At 64.1% G+C, this 22,844-nt stretch overlaps 1 protein-coding gene across 1 annotated transcript; it reads right to left on the minus strand.

Annotated features, from left to right (window-relative positions):
* Positions 1–120: 120 nt before the first annotated feature.
* Positions 121–20,393, minus strand: LOC144490949 (geranylgeranyl transferase type-2 subunit alpha-like; the record flags this gene model as incomplete). Its single annotated transcript, XM_078208625.1, has 6 exons — positions 121–326; positions 1,457–1,545; positions 4,375–4,426; positions 18,090–18,198; positions 20,050–20,151; positions 20,311–20,393. Coding segments are annotated over 6 exons (641 nt in total), but the record flags the coding sequence as incomplete, so codon positions are not given.
* Positions 20,394–22,844: the final 2,451 nt, after the last annotated feature.

Here is a 22,844-nt window from a genome sequence, read left to right on the forward strand (position 1 = left end):
CCCTGACCTGTGACCTGCTGACCCCACACTCCTCTCCTGACCTCCGACCCTCTCGAGCGACGAAACCACCGCTCCGACGCAGCGACCCCCCCCCCCTCCCTGACCCCTCCGCCCTCTGACCTTGCCAGCCAGCTCAACGACCCGGGTCTCAGCGTACTCCATCTTGAGGATGGCGTTCTCTATCAGGTAGCGGCTGCGGAGGTCGGCGAAGTAGGCGCCTCGCACGGGGTCGGTGGCCCGCAGCGTCTCGAAGTATCGGAGGGTCTCCCGCTCGTAGCCCAGAGGGTCCAGAGCCCGCATCAGGAGAATGATGGTCAGCACGCACCCTGGGGAGCAGCGGGGTCAAAGGGGAGGGAGAGAGAGACGGGGGTTATAGAAGCCAAGGGAGCGTCTCTCAATCACACACACAGCCAAGGGAGCGTCTCTCAGTCGCACCTTTACATGGACTTGAGGGAGCGTCTCCCAATACACACCTTTACACAGCTAAGGTGGCGTCTCTCAATCACATCTTTGCACAGATCTAAGGGAGCATCTCTCAACCTCACACACCTTCACACAGAGCTAAGGGAGTCTCTCTCAATCTCACACACTGATCCACCGCGCGAAGGGAGTGTCTCTCAATCACACCATTACACAGAGCTAAGGGAGTGTCTCTCAATCATACCATTACACAGAGCTAAGGGAGTCTCTCTCAATCTCACACACCGATCCACCGCGCGAAGGGAGTGTCTCTCAATCACACCATTACACACAGCTAAGGGAGCATCTCTCAATCGCATCTTGACACGGAGCTAAGGGAGTGTCACTCAATGATACCTTTACACAGATCTAAGGGAGATTCGCTCAATCTCACACACCTTTTCACACCGCTCAGCGAGTCTCTCCCAATCACACCTATACCAGAGCTAAGGGACCGTCTCTCATTCACACACACCTTTGCACAGAGCTAAGGGACCGTCTCTCATTCACACACACCTTTGCACAGAGCTAAGGGACCGTCTCTCATTCACACACACCTTTGCACAGAGCTAAGGGACCGTCTCTCATTCACACACACCTTTGCACAGAGCTAAGGAGGCATCTCTCAACCACTCCTTTACACAGAGCTAAGGGACCGTCTCTCATTCACACACACCTTTGCACAGAGCTAAGGGACCGTCTCTCATTCACACTCACCTTTGCACAGAGCAAAGGAGGCATCTCTCAACCACTCCTTTACACAGAGCTAAGGGAGCGTCCCTCAATCAGACACACCGTAAAACAGAGCCAAGGGAGTGTCTCTCAATCATACCTTTGCACACAGCTAAGGGAGCGTCTGAAACACATCTTCACACGGAGCTAAGGGAGCGTCTCTCAATCACACCGTCACACAGAGCTAAAGGAGTGTCCCTAAATCACACCTTTGCACAGAGCTCAGGGAGCGTCTTTCAATCACACATGTACGGCAGCCACTTACATTTATTCCCGGGCTCCAGTTCCTGGAGTTGCTTGCATGATTCCAGTTCCGATTGTAGAACAGTTGACTTCTGTACAGAGAGGTCACAGCTGAGGGAGGGAGGGAGGGAGAGAGATAAGTCAAAGAGGGAGAATCCTCACCGCGACGTTATTTAACCGTTCCTGGTCCATGGGCATCGCGTCCCCAGTATTTATTGCCCGGCTCTAATTCCCCATTGAGGTGGTGATGGGTGAGCTGCCATCTTCAACCTGCCACAAACCCGTGTGCAGTGTAGGTACACCCACAGCGCTGTTAGGGAGAGAGTTCCGGGATTGCGACCCCAGCCACAGTGAAGGAACAGCCGATATGTTCCCAAGATGGGATCGAGAGCTATGTTAGAATCATAGAATCCCAACAGCGCAGGAAGAAGCTATTCAGCCCATCGAGTCTGCACTGACTCTCTGACAGAGCATCTCAGCCAGGTCCTATCACCAGGTCCCCACGTATTTACCCCACCAATCCACCTAACCTACACATCTTTGGACACTAAGGGACAATTTAGCACGGCCAATCCACCTAACCTGCACATCTTTGGACACTAAGGGACAATTTAGCACGGCCAATCCACCCTAACCTGCACATCTTTGGACACTAAGGGACAATTTAGCACGGCCAATCCACCCTAACCCGCACATCTTTGGACACTAAGGGACAACTTAGCATGGCCAATCCACCTAACCCGCACATCTTTGGACACTAAGGGGCAATTTAGCACGGCCAATCCACCTAACCTGCACATCTTTGGGCACTAAGGGGCAATTTAGCACGGCCAATCCACCTAACCTACACATCTCATGCTAAATTACGCCTTAGTGTCAAGGGGATGAGCAGGGTAAATATGTGGGGTTACGTGATGACTGTCTGGGTGGGATTGTGGTCGGTGCAGACTCGATGGGCAAACTGGCCTCCTCCTGCACTGGAGGGATTCTATGATCTTGGGACTGTGGGAGGAAACCGGAGCACCCGGAGGAAACCCACGCAGACACGGGGAGAACGTGCAGACTCCACAAAGACAGTGACCCGAGCCGGGAATTGAACCCGGGTCCCTGACGCTGTGAGGGAGCAGTACCAAGCACATTGTTGCCCACCGGATTGTGAGTGACTTGGAGAGGGATCCTCCAGGTGGGGGTGTTCCCCAGGTATCTGCTGTCCCCCCCCTTGTCCTTCTAGATGGTAGAGGTGGCAGGTTTGGAAGGTGCTGTCGAAGGAGCCTCGGTGAGTCGCTGTGGTGCATCTTGTAGACGGTACACACGGCTGCCGCTGTGCGTGGGTGGTGGAGGGAGTGAATGTTTGTGGTTAGCGTGTCGATCGAGCGGGGGCCGCGGGGCTGCTTTGTCCTGGATGGTGTCGAGCTTCTCGAGTGTTGTTGGGAGCCGCACTCATCCAGGCAAGTGGAGATTGTTGTTGGAGAGGCGCACTCATCCAGGCAAGTGGAGATTGTTGTTGGAGAGGCACTCATCCAGGCAAGTGGAGATTGTTGTTGGAGAGGCGCACTCATCCAGGCAAGTGGAGATTGTTGTTGGAGAGGCACTCATCCAGGCAAGTGGAGATTGTTGTTGGAGAGGCGCACTCATCCAGGCAAGTGGAGATTGTTGTTGGAGAGGCAGGGTCATCCAGGCAAGTGGAGATTGTTGTTGGAGAGCCGCACTCATCCAGGCAAGTGGAGATTGTTGTTGGAGAGCCGCACTCATCCAGGCAAGTGGGGATTGTTGTTGGAGAGACGCACTCATCCAGGCAAGTGGAGATTGTTGTTGGAGAGCCGCACTCATCCAGGCAAGTGGAGATTGTTGTTGGAGAGGCGCACTCATCCAGGCAAGTGGGGATTGTTGTTGGAGAGGCGCACTCATCCAGGCAAGTGGAGATTGTTGTTGGAGAGGCGCACTCATCCAGGCAAGTGGGGATTGTTGTTGGAGAGTCTCTGACCTGCTCTGGGAGCCACAGTATTTATACAGCTGGGTCCCAGTTCAGATTCTGGTGAATGGTGACCCCCAGGATGTTGACAGTAGGGGAGGGGGATTCAGTGCACCCCCACTCCTGACCGTACGATGGAGGGAGGGCCGTTGAGGTGAGATGCAGGATTAAGTTTAAATATTACCAAAGGCCCAGAGAGAGATCGGAACCCGTCAACAAAGAACAAAGAACAATACAGCACAGGAACAGGGCCCTTCGGCCCTCCAAGCCCGCGCTGCTCCCCGCTCCAAACTAGACCATTCTTTTGTATCCCTCCATTCCCACTCTGTTCATGTGGCTATCTAGATAAGTCTTAAACGTTCCCAGTGTGTCCGCCTCCACCACCTTGCCCGGCAGCGCATTCCAGGCCCCCACCACCCTCTGTGTAAAATACGTCCTTCTGATATCCGTGTTAAACCTCCCCCCCTTCACCTTGAACCTATGACCCCTCGTGAACATCACCACCGACCTGGGGAAAAGCTTCCCACTGTTCACCCTATCTATGCCTTTCACAATTTTCTACACCTCTATTAAGTCTCCCCTCATCCTCCGTCTTTCCAGTGAGAACAAGCCCAGTTTACCCAATCTCTCCTCATAACCAAGCCCCTCCATACCAGGCAACATCCTGGTAAACCTCCTCTGTACTCTCTCCAAAGCCTCCACGTCCTTCTGGTAGTGTGGCGACCAGAACTGGACGCAGTATTCCAAATGCGGCCGAACCAACGTTCTATACAACTGCAACATCAGACCCCAACTTTTATACTCTGTGCCCCGTCCTATAAAGTCTCGAGCAGGGAATTGGCCGAATCCATTGGATTGTGACTCTGTTGACGTGACAATGAGGATAATGTCTTCCTAAAGTGGGGAGCTGCCTCGGAGAAGCCACACAGTTTGCAAGAGAATCCCAGTAACCTTCCCAGGTCCCTTACCGAAATAACTCTTCATCCGTTGCAGAGTCACGGATCCATCCTTCACCACGGCCTGGGGGAGGGAGGGAGAGAGAGACAGAGGGAGGGAGGGAGACAAAGCGATTAATCGAGTCTGCAACTGTCACACCACCTCCTGCACATTAGGGGGCGCCGCACTGTGGGAGGGTCGGTGCTGAGGGAGCGCCGCACTGTGGGAGGGTCAGTGCTGAGGGAGCGCCGCACTGTGGGAGCGTCAGTGCCGAGGGAGCGCCGCACTGTGGGAGCGTCAGTGCTGAGGGAGCGCCGCACTGTGGGAGGGTCAGTGCTGAGGGAGCGCCGCACTGTGGGAGGGTCAGTGCTGAGGGAGCGCCGCACTGTGGGAGGGTCGGTGCTGAGGGAGCGCCGCACCGTGGGAGGGTCAGTGCTGAGGGAGCGCCGCACTGTGGGAGGGTCAGTGCTGAGGGAGCGCCGCACTGTGGGAGGGTCAGTGCTGAGGGAGCGCCGCACTGTGGGAGGGTCAGTGCTGAGGGAGCGCCGCACTGTGGGAGGGTCAGTGCTGAGGGAGCGCCGCACTGTGGGAGGGTCAGTGCTGAGGGAGCGCCGCACTGTGGGAGGGTCGGTGCTGAGGGAGCGCCGCACTGTGGGAGGGTCGGTGCTGAGGGAGCGCCGCACTGTGGGAGGGTCGGTGCTGAGGGAGCGCCGCACTGTGGGAGGGTCGGTGCTGAGGGAGCGCCGCACTGTGGGAGGGTCGGTGCTGAGGGAGCGCCGCACTGTGGGAGGGTCGGTGCTGAGGGAGCGCCGCACTGTGGGAGGGTCGGTGCCGAGGGAGCGCCGCACTGTGGGAGGGTCAGTGCCGAGGGAGCGCCGCACTGTGGGAGGGTCAGTGCCGAGGGAGCGCCGCACTGTGGGAGGGTCAGTGCCGAGGGAGCGCCGCACTGTGGGAACGTCAGTGCCGAGGGAGCGCCGCACTGTGGGAGCGTCAGTGCCGAGGGAGCGCCGCACTGTGGGAGGGTCAGTGCTGAGGGAGCGCCGCACTGTGGGAGGGTCAGTGCTGAGGGAGCGCCGCACTGTGGAAGGGTCAGTGCTGAGGGAGCGCCGCACTGTGGGAGGGTCGGTGCTGAGGGAGCGCCGCACTGTGGGAGGGTCGGTGCTGAGGGAGCGCCGCACTGTGGGAGGGTCGGTGCTGAGGGAGCGCCACACTGTGGGAGGGTCAGTGCTGAGGGAGCGCCGCACTGTGGGAGGGTCAGTGCTGAGGGAGCGCCGCACTGTGGGAGGGTCAGTGCTGAGGGAGCGCCGCACTGTGGAAGGGTCAGTGCTGAGGGAGCGCCGCACTGTGGGAGGGTCAGTGCCGAGGGAGCGCCGCACTGTGGGAGCGTCAGTGCCGAGGGAGCGCCGCACTGTGGGAGCGTCAGTGCTGAGGGAGCGCCGCACTGTGGGAGGGTCAGTGCTGAGGGAGCGCCGCACTGTGGGAGGGTCAGTGCTGAGGGAGCGCCGCACTGTGGAAGGGTCAGTGCTGAGGGAGCGCCGCACTGTGGGAGGGTCAGTGCTGAGGGAGCGCCGCACTGTGGGAGGGTCGGTGCTGAGGGAGCGCCGCACTGTGGGGAGGATCGGTGCTGAGGGAGCGCCGCACTGTGGGGAGGGTCGGTGCTGAGGGAGCGCCGCACTGTGGGGAGGGTCGGTGCTGAGGGAGCGCCGCACTGTGGGAGCGTCAGTGCCGAGGGAGCGCCGCACTGTGGGAGGGTCAGTGCTGAGGGAGCGCCGCACTGTGGGAGGGTCAGTGCTGAGGGAGCGCCGCACTGTGGGAGGGTCAGTGCTGAGGGAGCGCCGCACTGTGGGAGGGTCAGTGCTGAGGGAGCGCCGCACTGTGGGAGGGTCGGTGCTGAGGGAGCGCCGCACTGTGGGAGGGTCGGTGCTGAGGGAGCGCCGCACTGTGGGAGGGTCGGTGCTGAGGGAGCGCCGCACTGTGGGAGGGTCGGTGCTGAGGGAGCGCCGCACTGTGGGAGGGTCGGTGCTGAGGGAGCGCCGCACTGTGGGAGGGTCGGTGCCGAGGGAGCGCCGCACTGTGGGAGGGTCAGTGCCGAGGGAGCGCCGCACTGTGGGAGGGTCAGTGCCGAGGGAGCGCCGCACTGTGGGAGCGTCAGTGCCGAGGGAGCGCCGCACTGTGGGAGCGTCAGTGCTGAGGGAGCGCCGCACTGTGGGGAGGGTCAGTGCTGAGGGAGCGCCGCACTGTGGGAGGGTCAGTGCTGAGGGAGCGCCGGACTGTGGGAGGGTCAGTGCTGAGGGAGCGCCGCACTGTGGGAGGGTCAGTGCCGAGGGAGCGCCGCACTGTGGGAGCGTCAGTGCCGAGGGAGCGCCGCACTGTGGGAGCGTCAGTGCTGAGGGAGCGCCGCACTGTGGGGAGGGTCAGTGCTGAGGGAGCGCCGCACTGTGGGAGGGTCAGTGCTGAGGGAGCGCCGGACTGTGGGAGGGTCAGTGCTGAGGGAGCGCCGCACTGTGGGAGGGTCAGTGCTGAGGGAGAACCGCACTGTGGGAGGGTCAGTGCTGAGGGAGCGCCGCACTGTGGGAGGGTCAGTGCTGAGGGGGCGCCGCACTGTGGGAGGGTCGGTGCTGAGGGAGCGCCGCACTGTGGGAGGGTCGGTGCTGAGGGAGCGCCGCACTGTGGGAGGGTCGGTGCTGAGGGAGCGCCGCACTGTGGGAGGGTCGGTGCCGAGGGAGCGCCGCACTGTGGGAGGGTCAGTGCCGAGGGAGCACCGCACTGTGGGAGGGTCAGTGCCGAGGTAGCACCGCACTGTGGGAGGGTCAGTGCCGAGGGAGCGCCGCACTGTGTGAGGGTCAGTGCCGAGGGAGCGCCGCACTGTGGGAGCGTCAGTGCCGAGGGAGCGCCGCACTGTGGGAGCGTCAGTGCCGAGGGAGCGCCGCACTGTGGGAGCGTCAGTGCTGAGGGAGCGCCGCACTGTGGGAGCGTCAGTGCTGAGGGAGCGCCGCACTGTGGGAGCGTCAGTGCTGAGGGAGCGCCGCACTGTGGGAGGGTCAGTGCTGAGGGAGCGCCGCACTGTGGGAGGGTCAGTGCTGAGGAAGCGCCGCACTGTGGGAGGGTCAGTGCTGAGGGAGCGCCGCACTGTGGGAGGGTCAGTGCTGAGGGAGCGCCGCACTGTGGGAGGGTCAGTGCTGAGGGAGCGCCGCACTGTGGAAGGGTCAGTGCTGAGGGAGCGCCGCACTGTGGGAGGGTCAGTGCTGAGGGAGCGCCGCACTGTGGGAGGGTCGGTGCTGAGGGAGCGCCGCACTGTGGGGAGGATCGGTGCTGAGGGAGCGCCGCACTGTGGGGAGGGTCGGTGCTGAGGGAGCGCCGCACTGTGGGGAGGGTCGGTGCTGAGGGAGCGCCGCACTGTGGGAGGGTCAGTGCTGAGGGAGCGCCGCACTGTGGAAGGGTCTGTGCTGAGGGAGCGCCGCACTGTGGGAGGGTCGGTGCTGAGGGAGCGCCGCACTGTGGGGAGGATCGGTGCTGAGGGAGCGCCGCACTGTGGGGAGGGTCGGTGCTGAGGGAGCGCCGCACTGTGGGGAGGGTCGGTGCTGAGGGAGCGCCGCACTGTGGGAGGGTCAGTGCTGAGGGAGCGCCGTACTGTGGGAGGGTCGGTGCCGAGGGAGCGCCGCACTGTGGGAGGGTCAGTGCCGAGGGAGCGCCGCACTGTGGGAGGGTCAGTGCCGAGGGAGCGCCGCACTGTGGGAGGGTCAGTGCCGAGGGAGCGCCGCACTGTGGGAGCGTCAGTGCCGAGGGAGCGCCGCACTGTGGGAGGGTCGGTGCTGAGGGAGCGCCGCACTGTGGGAGGGTCGGTGCTGAGGGAGCGCCGCACTGTGGGAGGGTCGGTGCTGAGGGAGCGCCGCACTGTGGGAGGGTCGGTGCTGAGGGAGCGCCGCACTGTGGGAGGGTCGGTGCTGAGGGAGCGCCGCACTGTGGGAGGGTCGGTGCCGAGGGAGCGCCGCACTGTGGGAGGGTCAGTGCCGAGGGAGCGCCGCACTGTGGGAGGGTCAGTGCCGAGGGAGCGCCGCACTGTGGGAGCGTCAGTGCCGAGGGAGCGCCGCACTGTGGGAGCGTCAGTGCTGAGGGAGCGCCGCACTGTGGGGAGGGTCAGTGCTGAGGGAGCGCCGCACTGTGGGAGGGTCAGTGCTGAGGGAGCGCCGGACTGTGGGAGGGTCAGTGCTGAGGGAGCGCCGCACTGTGGGAGGGTCAGTGCCGAGGGAGCACCGCACTGTGGGAGCGTCAGTGCCGAGGGAGCGCCGCACTGTGGGGAGGGTCAGTGCTGAGGGAGCGCCGCACTGTGGGAGGGTCAGTGCTGAGGGAGCGCCGGACTGTGGGAGGGTCAGTGCTGAGGGAGCGCCGCACTGTGGGAGGGTCAGTGCTGAGGGAGAACCGCACTGTGGGAGGGTCAGTGCTGAGGGAGCGCCGCACTGTGGGAGGGTCAGTGCTGAGGGGGCGCCGCACTGTGGGAGGGTCGGTGCTGAGGGAGCGCCGGACTGTGGGAGGGTCGGTGCTGAGGGAGCGCCGCACTGTGGGAGGGTCGGTGCTGAGGGAGCGCCGCACTGTGGGAGGGTCGGTGCCGAGGGAGCGCCGCACTGTGGGAGGGTCAGTGCCGAGGGAGCGCCGCACTGTGGGAGGGTCAGTGCCGAGGTAGCACCGCACTGTGGGAGGGTCAGTGCTGAGGGAGCGCCGCACTGTGGAAGGGTCAGTGCTGAGGGAGCGCCGCACTGTGGGAGGGTCAGTGCTGAGGGAGCGCCGCACTGTGGGAGGGTCGGTGCTGAGGGAGCGCCGCACTGTGGGGAGGATCGGTGCTGAGGGAGCGCCGCACTGTGGGGAGGGTCGGTGCTGAGGGAGCGCCGCACTGTGGGGAGGGTCGGTGCTGAGGGAGCGCCGCACTGTGGGAGGGTCAGTGCTGAGGGAGCGCCGCACTGTGGAAGGGTCTGTGCTGAGGGAGCGCCGCACTGTGGGAGGGTCGGTGCTGAGGGAGCGCCGCACTGTGGGGAGGATCGGTGCTGAGGGAGCGCCGCACTGTGGGGAGGGTCGGTGCTGAGGGAGCGCCGCACTGTGGGGAGGGTCGGTGCTGAGGGAGCGCCGCACTGTGGGAGGGTCGGTGCTGAGGGAGCGCCGCACTGTGGGAGGGTCGGTGCCGAGGGAGCGCCGCACTGTGGGAGGGTCAGTGCCGAGGGAGCGCCGCACTGTGGGAGGGTCAGTGCCGAGGGAGCGCCGCACTGTGGGAGGGTCAGTGCCGAGGGAGCGCCGCACTGTGGGAAAGTCAGTGCCGAGGGAGCGCCGCACTGTGGGAGCGTCAGTGCCGAGGGAGCGCCGCACTGTGGGAGGGTCAGTGCTGAGGGAGCGCCGCACTGTGGGAGGGTCAGTGCTGAGGGAGCGCCGCACTGTGGAAGGGTCAGTGCTGAGGGAGCGCCGCACTGTGGGAGGGTCGGTGCTGAGGGAGCGCCGCACTGTGGGAGGGTCGGTGCTGAGGGAGCGCCGCACTGTGGGAGGGTCGGTGCTGAGGGAGCGCCACACTGTGGGAGGGTCAGTGCTGAGGGAGCGCCGCACTGTGGGAGGGTCAGTGCTGAGGGAGCGCCGCACTGTGGGAGGGTCAGTGCTGAGGGAGCGCCGCACTGTGGAAGGGTCAGTGCTGAGGGAGCGCCGCACTGTGGGAGGGTCAGTGCCGAGGGAGCGCCGCACTGTGGGAGCGTCAGTGCCGAGGGAGCGCCGCACTGTGGGAGCGTCAGTGCTGAGGGAGCGCCGCACTGTGGGAGGGTCAGTGCTGAGGGAGCGCCGCACTGTGGGAGGGTCAGTGCTGAGGGAGCGCCGCACTGTGGAAGGGTCAGTGCTGAGGGAGCGCCGCACTGTGGGAGGGTCAGTGCTGAGGGAGCGCCGCACTGTGGGAGGGTCGGTGCTGAGGGAGCGCCGCACTGTGGGGAGGATCGGTGCTGAGGGAGCGCCGCACTGTGGGGAGGGTCGGTGCTGAGGGAGCGCCGCACTGTGGGGAGGGTCGGTGCTGAGGGAGCGCCGCACTGTGGGAGCGTCAGTGCCGAGGGAGCGCCGCACTGTGGGAGGGTCAGTGCTGAGGGAGCGCCGCACTGTGGGAGGGTCAGTGCTGAGGGAGCGCCGCACTGTGGGAGGGTCAGTGCTGAGGGAGCGCCGCACTGTGGGAGGGTCAGTGCTGAGGGAGCGCCGCACTGTGGGAGGGTCGGTGCTGAGGGAGCGCCGCACTGTGGGAGGGTCGGTGCTGAGGGAGCGCCGCACTGTGGGAGGGTCGGTGCTGAGGGAGCGCCGCACTGTGGGAGGGTCGGTGCTGAGGGAGCGCCGCACTGTGGGAGGGTCGGTGCTGAGGGAGCGCCGCACTGTGGGAGGGTCGGTGCCGAGGGAGCGCCGCACTGTGGGAGGGTCAGTGCCGAGGGAGCGCCGCACTGTGGGAGGGTCAGTGCCGAGGGAGCGCCGCACTGTGGGAGCGTCAGTGCCGAGGGAGCGCCGCACTGTGGGAGCGTCAGTGCTGAGGGAGCGCCGCACTGTGGGGAGGGTCAGTGCTGAGGGAGCGCCGCACTGTGGGAGGGTCAGTGCTGAGGGAGCGCCGGACTGTGGGAGGGTCAGTGCTGAGGGAGCGCCGCACTGTGGGAGGGTCAGTGCCGAGGGAGCGCCGCACTGTGGGAGCGTCAGTGCCGAGGGAGCGCCGCACTGTGGGAGCGTCAGTGCTGAGGGAGCGCCGCACTGTGGGGAGGGTCAGTGCTGAGGGAGCGCCGCACTGTGGGAGGGTCAGTGCTGAGGGAGCGCCGGACTGTGGGAGGGTCAGTGCTGAGGGAGCGCCGCACTGTGGGAGGGTCAGTGCTGAGGGAGAACCGCACTGTGGGAGGGTCAGTGCTGAGGGAGCGCCGCACTGTGGGAGGGTCAGTGCTGAGGGGGCGCCGCACTGTGGGAGGGTCGGTGCTGAGGGAGCGCCGCACTGTGGGAGGGTCGGTGCTGAGGGAGCGCCGCACTGTGGGAGGGTCGGTGCTGAGGGAGCGCCGCACTGTGGGAGGGTCGGTGCCGAGGGAGCGCCGCACTGTGGGAGGGTCAGTGCCGAGGGAGCACCGCACTGTGGGAGGGTCAGTGCCGAGGTAGCACCGCACTGTGGGAGGGTCAGTGCCGAGGGAGCGCCGCACTGTGTGAGGGTCAGTGCCGAGGGAGCGCCGCACTGTGGGAGCGTCAGTGCCGAGGGAGCGCCGCACTGTGGGAGCGTCAGTGCCGAGGGAGCGCCGCACTGTGGGAGCGTCAGTGCTGAGGGAGCGCCGCACTGTGGGAGCGTCAGTGCTGAGGGAGCGCCGCACTGTGGGAGCGTCAGTGCTGAGGGAGCGCCGCACTGTGGGAGGGTCAGTGCTGAGGGAGCGCCGCACTGTGGGAGGGTCAGTGCTGAGGAAGCGCCGCACTGTGGGAGGGTCAGTGCTGAGGGAGCGCCGCACTGTGGGAGGGTCAGTGCTGAGGGAGCGCCGCACTGTGGGAGGGTCAGTGCTGAGGGAGCGCCGCACTGTGGAAGGGTCAGTGCTGAGGGAGCGCCGCACTGTGGGAGGGTCAGTGCTGAGGGAGCGCCGCACTGTGGGAGGGTCGGTGCTGAGGGAGCGCCGCACTGTGGGGAGGATCGGTGCTGAGGGAGCGCCGCACTGTGGGGAGGGTCGGTGCTGAGGGAGCGCCGCACTGTGGGGAGGGTCGGTGCTGAGGGAGCGCCGCACTGTGGGAGGGTCAGTGCTGAGGGAGCGCCGCACTGTGGAAGGGTCTGTGCTGAGGGAGCGCCGCACTGTGGGAGGGTCGGTGCTGAGGGAGCGCCGCACTGTGGGGAGGATCGGTGCTGAGGGAGCGCCGCACTGTGGGGAGGGTCGGTGCTGAGGGAGCGCCGCACTGTGGGGAGGGTCGGTGCTGAGGGAGCGCCGCACTGTGGGAGGGTCAGTGCTGAGGGAGCGCCGTACTGTGGGAGGGTCGGTGCCGAGGGAGCGCCGCACTGTGGGAGGGTCAGTGCCGAGGGAGCGCCGCACTGTGGGAGGGTCAGTGCCGAGGGAGCGCCGCACTGTGGGAGGGTCAGTGCCGAGGGAGCGCCGCACTGTGGGAGCGTCAGTGCCGAGGGAGCGCCGCACTGTGGGAGGGTCGGTGCTGAGGGAGCGCCGCACTGTGGGAGGGTCGGTGCTGAGGGAGCGCCGCACTGTGGGAGGGTCGGTGCTGAGGGAGCGCCGCACTGTGGGAGGGTCGGTGCTGAGGGAGCGCCGCACTGTGGGAGGGTCGGTGCTGAGGGAGCGCCGCACTGTGGGAGGGTCGGTGCCGAGGGAGCGCCGCACTGTGGGAGGGTCAGTGCCGAGGGAGCGCCGCACTGTGGGAGGGTCAGTGCCGAGGGAGCGCCGCACTGTGGGAGCGTCAGTGCCGAGGGAGCGCCGCACTGTGGGAGCGTCAGTGCTGAGGGAGCGCCGCACTGTGGGGAGGGTCAGTGCTGAGGGAGCGCCGCACTGTGGGAGGGTCAGTGCTGAGGGAGCGCCGGACTGTGGGAGGGTCAGTGCTGAGGGAGCGCCGCACTGTGGGAGGGTCAGTGCCGAGGGAGCGCCGCACTGTGGGAGCGTCAGTGCCGAGGGAGCGCCGCACTGTGGGAGCGTCAGTGCTGAGGGAGCGCCGCACTGTGGGGAGGGTCAGTGCTGAGGGAGCGCCGCACTGTGGGAGGGTCAGTGCTGAGGGAGCGCCGGACTGTGGGAGGGTCAGTGCTGAGGGAGCGCCGCACTGTGGGAGGGTCAGTGCTGAGGGAGAACCGCACTGTGGGAGGGTCAGTGCTGAGGGAGCGCCGCACTGTGGGAGGGTCAGTGCTGAGGGGGCGCCGCACTGTGGGAGGGTCGGTGCTGAGGGAGCGCCGCACTGTGGGAGGGTCGGTGCTGAGGGAGCGCCGCACTGTGGGAGGGTCGGTGCTGAGGGAGCGCCGCACTGTGGGAGGGTCGGTGCCGAGGGAGCGCCGCACTGTGGGAGGGTCAGTGCCGAGGGAGCGCCGCACTGTGGGAGGGTCAGTGCCGAGGTAGCACCGCACTGTGGGAGGGTCAGTGCCGAGGGAGCGCCGCACTGTGTGAGGGTCAGTGCCGAGTGAGCGCCGCACTGTGGGAGCGTCAGTGCCGAGGGAGCGCCGCACTGTGGGAGCGTCAGTGCTGAGGGAGCGCCGCACTGTGGGAGCGTCAGTGCTGAGGGAGCGCCGCACTGTGGGAGCGTCAGTGCTGAGGGAGCGCCGCACTGTGGGAGCGTCAGTGCTGAGGGAGCGCCGCACTGTGGGAGGGTCAGTGCTGAGGAAGCGCCGCACTGTGGGAGGGTCAGTGCTGAGGGAGCGCCGCACTGTGGGAGGGTCAGTGCTGAGGGAGCGCCGCACTGTGGGAGGGTCAGTGCTGAGGGAGCGCCGCACTGTGGAAGGGTCAGTGCTGAGGGAGCGCCGCACTGTGGGAGGGTCAGTGCTGAGGGAGCGCCGCACTGTGGGAGGGTCGGTGCTGAGGGAGCGCCGCACTGTGGGGAGGATCGGTGCTGAGGGAGCGCCGCACTGTGGGGAGGGTCGGTGCTGAGGGAGCGCCGCACTGTGGGGAGGGTCGGTGCTGAGGGAGCGCCGCACTGTGGGAGGGTCAGTGCTGAGGGAGCGCCGCACTGTGGAAGGGTCTGTGCTGAGGGAGCGCCGCACTGTGGGAGGGTCGGTGCTGAGGGAGCGCCGCACTGTGGGGAGGATCGGTGCTGAGGGAGCGCCGCACTGTGGGGAGGGTCGGTGCTGAGGGAGCGCCGCACTGTGGGGAGGGTCGGTGCTGAGGGAGCGCCGCACTGTGGGAGGGTCAGTGCTGAGGGAGCGCCGTACTGTGGGAGGGTCGGTGCCGAGGGAGCGCCGCACTGTGGGAGGGTCAGTGCCGAGGGAGCGCCGCACTGTGGGAGGGTCAGTGCCGAGGGAGCGCCGCACTGTGGGAGGGTCAGTGCCGAGGGAGCGCCGCACTGTGGGAGCGTCATTGCTGAGGGAGCGCCGCACTGTGGGAGGGTCAGTGCTGAGGGAGCACCGCACTGTGGGAGGGTCAGTGCTGAGGGAGCGCCGCACTGTGGGAGGGTCAGTGCTGAGGGAGCGCCGCACTGTGGGAGGGTCAGTGCCGAGGGAGCGCCGCACTGTGGGAGCGTCAGTGCTGAGGGAGCGCCGCACTGTGGGAGCGTCATTGCTGAGGGAGCGCCGCACTGTGGGAGCGTCAGTGCTGAGGGAGCGCCGCACTGTGGGAGCGTCAGTGCTGAGGGAGCGCCGCACTGTGGGAGGGTCAGTGCTGAGGGAGCGCCGCACTGTGGGAGGGTCAGTGCTGAGGGAGCGCCGCACTGTGGGAGGGTCAGTGCTGAGGGAGCGCCGCTCTGTGGGAGGGTCAGTGCTGAGGGAGCGCCGCACTGTGGGAGGGTCAGTGCTGAGGGAGCGCCGCACTGTGGGAGGGTCAGTGCTGAGGGAGTGCCGCACTGTGGGAGGGTCAGTGCTGAGGGAGCGCCGCTCTGTGGGAGGGTCAGTGCTGAGGGAGCGCCGCACTGTGGGAGGGTCAGTGCTGAGGGAGCGCCGCACTGTGGGAGGGTCAGTGCTGAGGGAGCGCCGCACTGTGGGAGGGTCAGTGCTGAGGGAGTGCCGCACTGTGGGAGGGTCAGTGCTGAGGGAGTGCCGCACTGTGGGAGGGTCAGTGCTGAGGGAGCGCCGCACTGTGGGAGGGTCAGTGCTGAGGGAGCGCCGCACTGTGGGAGGGTCAGTGCTGAGGGAGCGCCGCACTGTGGGAGGGTCAGTGCTGAGGGAGCGCCGCACTGTGGGAGGGTCAGTGCTGAGGGAGCGCCGCACTGTGGGAGGGTCAGTGCTGAGGGAGCGCCGCACTGTGGGAGGGTCAGTGCTGAGGGAGCGCCGCACTGTGGGAGGGTCTGTGCTGAGGGAGTGCCGCACTGTGGGAGGGTCAGTGCTGAGGGAGCGCCGCTCTGTGGGAGGGTCAGTGCTGAGGGAGCGCCGCACTGTGGGAGGGTCAGTGCTGAGGGAGCGCCGCACTGTGGGAGGGTCAGTGCTGAGGGAGCGCCGCACTGTGGGAGGGTCAGTGCTGAGGGAGCGCCGCACTGTGGGAGGGTCAGTGCTGAGGGAGCGCCGCACTGTGGGAGGGTCAGTGCTGAGGGAGCGCCGCACTGTGGGAGGGTCAGTGCTGAGGGAGCGCCGCACTGTGGGAGGGTCAGTGCTGAGGGAGCGCCGCACTGTGGGAGGGTCAGTGCTGAGGGAGTGCCGCACTGTGGGAGGGTCAGTGCTGAGGGAGCGCCGCACTGTGGGAGGGTCAGTGCTGAGGGAGCGCCGCACTGTGGGAGGGTCAGTGCTGAGGGAGCGCCGCACTGTGGAAGGGTCAGTGCTGAGGGAGCGCCGCACTGTGGGAGGGTCAGTGCTGAGGGAGCGCCGCACTGTGGGAGGGTCGGTGCTGAGGGAGCGCCGCACTGTGGGGAGGATCGGTGCTGAGGGAGCGCCGCACTGTGGGGAGGGTCGGTGCTGAGGGAGCGCCGCACTGTGGGGAGGGTCGGTGCTGAGGGAGCGCCGCACTGTGGGAGGGTCAGTGCTGAGGGAGCGCCGCACTGTGGAAGGGTCTGTGCTGAGGGAGCGCCGCACTGTGGGAGGGTCGGTGCTGAGGGAGCGCCGCACTGTGGGGAGGATCGGTGCTGAGGGAGCGCCGCACTGTGGGGAGGGTCGGTGCTGAGGGAGCGCCGCACTGTGGGGAGGGTCGGTGCTGAGGGAGCGCCGCACTGTGGGAGGGTCAGTGCTGAGGGAGCGCCGTACTGTGGGAGGGTCGGTGCCGAGGGAGCGCCGCACTGTGGGAGGGTCAGTGCCGAGGGAGCGCCGCACTGTGGGAGGGTCAGTGCCGAGGGAGCGCCGCACTGTGGGAGGGTCAGTGCCGAGGGAGCGCCGCACTGTGGGAGCGTCATTGCTGAGGGAGCGCCGCACTGTGGGAGGGTCAGTGCTGAGGGAGCACCGCACTGTGGGAGGGTCAGTGCTGAGGGAGCGCCGCACTGTGGGAGGGTCAGTGCTGAGGGAGCGCCGCACTGTGGGAGGGTCAGTGCCGAGGGAGCGCCGCACTGTGGGAGCGTCAGTGCTGAGGGAGCGCCGCACTGTGGGAGCGTCATTGCTGAGGGAGCGCCGCACTGTGGGAGCGTCAGTGCTGAGGGAGCGCCGCACTGTGGGAGCGTCAGTGCTGAGGGAGCACCGCACTGTGGGAGGGTCAGTGCTGAGGGAGCGCCGCACTGTGGGAGGGTCAGTGCTGAGGGAGCGCCGCACTGTGGGAGGGTCAGTGCTGAGGGAGCGCCGCTCTGTGGGAGGGTCAGTGCTGAGGGAGCGCCGCACTGTGGGAGGGTCAGTGCTGAGGGAGCGCCGCACTGTGGGAGGGTCAGTGCTGAGGGAGTGCCGCACTGTGGGAGGGTCAGTGCTGAGGGAGCGCCGCTCTGTGGGAGGGTCAGTGCTGAGGGAGCGCCGCACTGTGGGAGGGTCAGTGCTGAGGGAGCGCCGCACTGTGGGAGGGTCAGTGCTGAGGGAGCGCCGCACTGTGGGAGGGTCAGTGCTGAGGGAGTGCCGCACTGTGGGAGGGTCAGTGCTGAGGGAGTGCCGCACTGTGGGAGGGTCAGTGCTGAGGGAGCGCCGCACTGTGGGAGGGTCAGTGCTGAGGGAGCGCCGCACTGTGGGAGGGTCAGTGCTGAGGGAGCGCCGCACTGTGGGAGGGTCAGTGCTGAGGGAGCGCCGCACTGTGGGAGGGTCAGTGCTGAGGGAGCGCCGCACTGTGGGAGGGTCAGTGCTGAGGGAGCGCCGCACTGTGGGAGGGTCAGTGCTGAGGGAGCGCCGCACTGTGGGAGGGTCAGTGCTGAGGGAGTGCCGCACTGTGGGAGGGTCAGTGCTGAGGGAGCGCCGCTCTGTGGGAGGGTCAGTGCTGAGGGAGCGCCGCACTGTGGGAGGGTCAGTGCTGAGGGAGCGCCGCACTGTGGGAGGGTCAGTGCTGAGGGAGCGCCGCACTGTGGGAGGGTCAGTGCTGAGGGAGCGCCGCACTGTGGGAGGGTCAGTGCTGAGGGAGCGCCGCACTGTGGGAGGGTCAGTGCTGAGGGAGCGCCGCACTGTGGGAGGGTCAGTGCTGAGGGAGCGCCGCACTGTGGGAGGGTCAGTGCTGAGGGAGCGCCGCACTGTGGGAGGGTCAGTGCTGAGGGAGCGCCGCACTGTGGGAGGGTCAGTGCTGAGGGAGTGCCGCACTGTGGGAGGGTCAGTGCTGAGGGAGCGCCGCACTGTGGGAGGGTCAGTGCTGAGGGAGCGCCGCACTGTGGGAGGGTCAGTGCTGAGGGAGCGCCGCACTGTGGGAGGGTCAGTGCTGAGGGAGCGCCGCACTGTGGGAGGGTCAGTGCTGAGGGAGCGCCGCACTGTGGGAGGGTCAGTGCTGAGGGAGCGCCGCACTGTGGGAGGGTCAGTGCTGAGGGAGCGCCGCACTGTGGGAGGGTCAGTGCTGAGGGAGCGCCGCACTGTGGGAGGGTCAGTGCTGAGGGAGCGCCGCACTGTGGGAGGGTCAGTGCTGAGGGAGCGCCGCACTGTGGGAGGGTCAGTGCTGAGGGAGCGCCGCACTGTGGGAGGGTCAGTGCTGAGGGAGCGCCGCACTGTGGGAGGGTCAGTGCTGAGGGAGCGCCGCACTGTGGGTGCACCGGTTCCACACACACACACGCAGCGACATTTACACCTTACCTCGGTCCATGCAGAAACACTCCTTGACGACGCGATTCTCACCCCACATCACTCGAACACTCTGCTCCTCAAACTTAGTGTTCAGGGTCCCTGCGGGGAGCTCAGACATCTAGAAGGTTCTCAGTCCCGGAAAATAACTCAACATGTCATCAAAAACCGCATCAGATCTTCCCGGGTTCCAACCCAGCGCCTCCATCACTCTATCCCAACACTTGTACTCATCACAGAGTGGGGTACAGCACAGACTTGAGGCTATTCAGCCCCTTGCTTCTGTGCTAGCCCTCTGAATGTACAATTCGCCTAATCCCACCTCACCCCCCACATTCTCCACTTCCCCGTAACGAATTCAATGTCCTGATTCCCCTCGATCCCTTTCGCCCCAAGAGCGATATCTAATTCCTTCTTGAAATTACGCAACGTTTTGGGCCTCAACTACTTTCTGTGGGAGTGAATTCCACACATTCACCACCCTCTGGGTGAAGAAACTTCCCCTCACCTCAGTTCATCTTAGACACTCTGTCCCAATTCCCTGGTTATCTGGACTGTATCTTGTTTTGGCCTCAACTACTTTCTGTGGGAGTGAATTCCACACATTCACCACCCTCTGGGTGAAGAAACTTCTCCTCACCTCAGTTCTAAAAGGTTTCCCCCTTATCCTCAAACTATGACCCCTAGTTCTGGACTCCCCCCACCATCGGGAACATTCTTTCTGAATCTACCCTGTCTAACCCTGCTAGAATTTTATAAGTTTCTACGAGATCCCCTCTCGCTCTTCTAAACTCCAGTGAATATAATCCTCACCGACTTAGTCTCTCCTCATATGACAGACCTGCCATCCCAGGAATCAGCCGGGTAAACCTTCGCTGCGCTCCCTCTATAGCAAGGACATCCTTCCTCAGATAAGGAGACCAAAACTGCACACAATACTCCAGGTGTGGCCTCACCAACGCCCTGTACAATTGCAGCAAAACATCCCTATCCCGATACTCCAATCCTCTCGCTATGAAGGACAACGTACCATCTGCCTTCTTTACTGCCTGCTGTACCTGCACGCTTACTCTCAGCGACTGATGCAGGAGGACTCCAAGGTCTCGCTGATTATCCGCCTCTCTCAATTTACACCCAATGTTATGGGTTAAATTACAGAGCTTCAGGTTTTTAGGTGTCCAGATCACCAACAACCTGTCCTGGTCCCCCCCGTGCCGACACTATGGTTAAGAAAGCACCACCAACGCCTCTACTTTCTCAGGAGACTAAGGAAATTTGGGCATGTCCGCTACGACTCTCACCAACTTTTACAGATGCCCCATAGAAAGCATTCTTTCTGGTTGTATCACAGCTCGGTCTGGGGCTCCTGCTCTGCCCAAGACCACAAGGAACTACAAAAGGGGTCGTGAATGTAGCCCAATCCATCACGCAAACCCAGCCTCCCATCCATTGACTCTGTCTACACTTCCCGCTGCCTCGGGGGAAAAGCAGCCGGCATAATTAAGGACCCCCCCCACGCACCCCGGACATTCTCTCTTCCACCTTCTTCCGTCGGGGGAAAAAGATACAAAAGTCTGAGGTCACGAACCGACCGACTCAAGAACAGCTTCTTCCCTGCTGCTGCTGTCAGACTTTTGAATGGACCTACCTCGCATTAAGTTGATCTTTCTCTACACCCTCGCTATGACTGTGTAACACTACATTCTGCACCCTCTCCTTTCCTTCTCTATGAACGGTATGCTTTGTCTGTATAGCGCGCAAGAAACAATACTTTTCACTGTATCCCAATACATTTGACAATAATAAATCAAATCAAATCTACAGCTCCTGGAAATGTCCGGGTTACAATATGGAGGCCACTCCACACTGCCCCCCCTTTGACCCTCCTGTCCACCCGCTGCCCCCCCCCCCCTTTGACCCTCCTGTCCACACACTGCCCCCCCTTTGGCCCTCCCGCCTTGCCGAAGGATACCCACACCTGGCTGTGTCTGTCCCTCCGATCCGGGGTGTGCCAGGAGCAGGGCACCGGACGGTTGTCCACGGAAAGGAGCAGCGTTCCTGGATCCCGGAGGGGCTGCGGGGAGGGGAGAAAAGTGGATTCAGTCAGAGAGAGGAGGGTCGGCGAGGGGGGGGGGACAATGGGGGTAACTCCAGGGGAGGGGGAGGGGGAGGGGGGGGGCGGGAGGGTGAGGAGGGAAGGGAAGGGGAGGGGGGGGGGGCATTTGATACTTACGGTGACCGGTTTCGAGAATCCCACCACCACTCTCTGATCCGAGAAGCTGGCGTACAGACAACTGACAGTCTCCGGACGATCGGCTGAGAATCGGAAAGAGAAGGGGGTCAGAGGTCAGGCAGAATCAGAGGGCTGAATGGCCTCCTCCTGTTCCTGTGTAACAGGCTGGAGAGAGAGGGTCTGAATGGCCTCCTCCTGTTCCTGTGTAACAGGCTGGACAGAGAGAGAGGGGCTGAATGGCCACCTCCTGTTCCTGTGTAACAGGCTCGAGAGAGAGAGAGAGGGGCTGAATGGCCTCCTCCTGTTCCTGTGTAACAGGCTGGAGAGAGAGAGGGGCTGAATGGCCTCCTCCTGTTCCTGTGTAACAGGCTCAAGAGAGAGAGAGGGGCTGAATGGCCTCCTCCTGTTCCTGTGTAACAGGCTCGAGAGAGAGAGGGGCTGAATGGCCTCCTCCTGTTCCTGTATAACAGGCTAGAGAGAGAGAGAGGGGCTGAATGGCCTCCTCCTGTTCCTGTGTAACAGGCTCGAGAGAGAGGGGCTGAATGGCCTCCTCCTGTTGCTGTGTAACAGGCTCGAGAGAGAGAGGGGCTGAATGGCCTCCTCCTGTTCCTGTGTAACAGGCTCGAGAGAGAGGGGCTGAATGGCCTCCTCCTGTTCCTGTGTAACAGGCTGGAGAGAGAGGGGCTGAATGGCCTCCTCCTGTTCCTGTGTAACAGGCTGGAGAGGGAGAGGGGCTGAATGGCCTCCTCCTGTTCCTGTGTAACAGGCTCGAGAGAGAGAGGGGCTGAATGGCCTCCTCCTGTTCCTGTGTAACAGGCTCGAGAGAGAGGGGCTGAATGGCCTCCTCCTGTTCCTGTGTAACAGGCTGGAGAGAGAGGGGCTGAATGGCCTCCTCCTGTTCCTGTGTAACAGGCTGGAGAGGGAGAGGGGCTGAATGGCCTCCTCCTGTTCCTGTGTAACAGGCTGGAGAGAGAGGGGCTGAATGGCCTCCTCCTGTTCCTGTGTAACAGGCTGGACAGAGAGAGAGGGGCTGAATGGCCTCCTCCTGTTCCTGTGTAACAGGCTGGAGAGAGAGAGAGGGGCTGAATGGCCTCCTCCTGTTCCTGTATAGCAGGCTGGAGAGAGAGAGAGGGGCTGAATGGCCTCCTCCTGTTCCTGTGTAACAGGCTCGAGAGAGAGAGGGGCTGAATGGCCTCCTCCTGTTGCTGTGTAACAGGCTCGAGAGAGAGAGGGACTGAATGGCCTCCTCCTGTTCCTGTGTAACAGGCTGGAGAGAGAGGGGTTGAATGGCCTCCTCCTGTTCCTGTGTAACAGGCTGGAGAGAGAGGGGCTGAATGGCCTCCTCCTGTTCCTGTGTAACAGGCTGGAGAGAGAGGGGCTGAATGGCCTCCTCCTGTTCCTGAGTAACATGCTTGAGAGAGAGAGTGGGGCTGACTGGCCTCCTCCTGTTCCTGTGTAACAGCCTTGAGAGAGGGGCTGAATGGCCTCCTCCTGTTCCTGTGTAACAGCCTCGAGAGAGAGTGGCTGAATGGCCTCCTCCTGTTCCTGTGTAACAGCCTCGAGAGAGAGGGGCTGAATGGCCTCCTCCTGTTCCTGTGTAACAGGCAAGAGAGAGAGAGAGGGGCTGAATGGCCTCCTCCTGTTCCTGTGTAACAGGCTGGAGAGAGAGAGGCTGAATGGCCTCCTCCTGTTCCTGTGTAACAGGCTGGACAGAGAGAGGGGCTGAATGGCCTCCTCCTGTTCCTGTGTAACAGCCTCGAGAGAGAGGGGCTGAATGGCCTCCTCCTGTTCCTGTGTAACAGCCTCGAGAGAGAGTGGCTGAATGGCCTCCTCCTGTTCCTGTGTAACAGCCTCGAGAGAGAGGGGCTGAATGGCCTCCTCCTGTTCCTGTGTAACAGGCTGGACAGAGAGAGGGGCTGAATGGCCTCCTCCTGTTCCTGAGTAACATGCTTGAGAGAGAGAGAGGGGCTGAATGGCCTCCTCCTGTTCCCGTGTAACAGGCTGGAGAGGGAGGGGCTGAATGGCCTCCTCCTGTTCCTGTGTAACAGCCTCGAGGGAGAGAGGGGCTGAGTGGCCTCCTCCTGTTCCTGTGTAACAGCCTCGAGGGAGAGAGGGGCTGAATGGCCTCCTCCTGTTCCTGTGTAACAGGCTGGAGAGAGAGGGGCTGAATGGCCTCCTCCTGTTCCTGTGTAACAGGCTCGGGGAGAGGGGCTGAATGGCCTCCTCCTGTTCCTGTGTAACAGGCTCGGGGAGAAGGGCTGAATGGCCTCCTCCTGTACCTGTGTAACAGGCTGGAGAGAGAGGGGCTGAATGGCCTCCTCCTGTTCCTGTGTAACAGCCTCGAGGGAGAGAGGGGCTGAATGGCCTCCTCCTGTTCCTGTGTAACAGGCTGGAGAGAGAGGGGCTGAATGGCCTCCTCCTGTTCCTGTGTAACAGGCTCGGGGAGAGGGGCTGAATGGCCTCCTCCTGTTCCTGTGTAACAGGCTCGGGGAGAGGGGCTGAATGGCCTCCTCCTGTACCTGTGTAACAGGCTG

The sequence above is a fragment of the Mustelus asterias genome, unplaced genomic scaffold (assembly GCF_964213995.1).
Source record: "Mustelus asterias unplaced genomic scaffold, sMusAst1.hap1.1 HAP1_SCAFFOLD_4102, whole genome shotgun sequence".
In the NCBI taxonomy this organism is placed as follows: domain Eukaryota; kingdom Metazoa; phylum Chordata; class Chondrichthyes; order Carcharhiniformes; family Triakidae; genus Mustelus; species Mustelus asterias.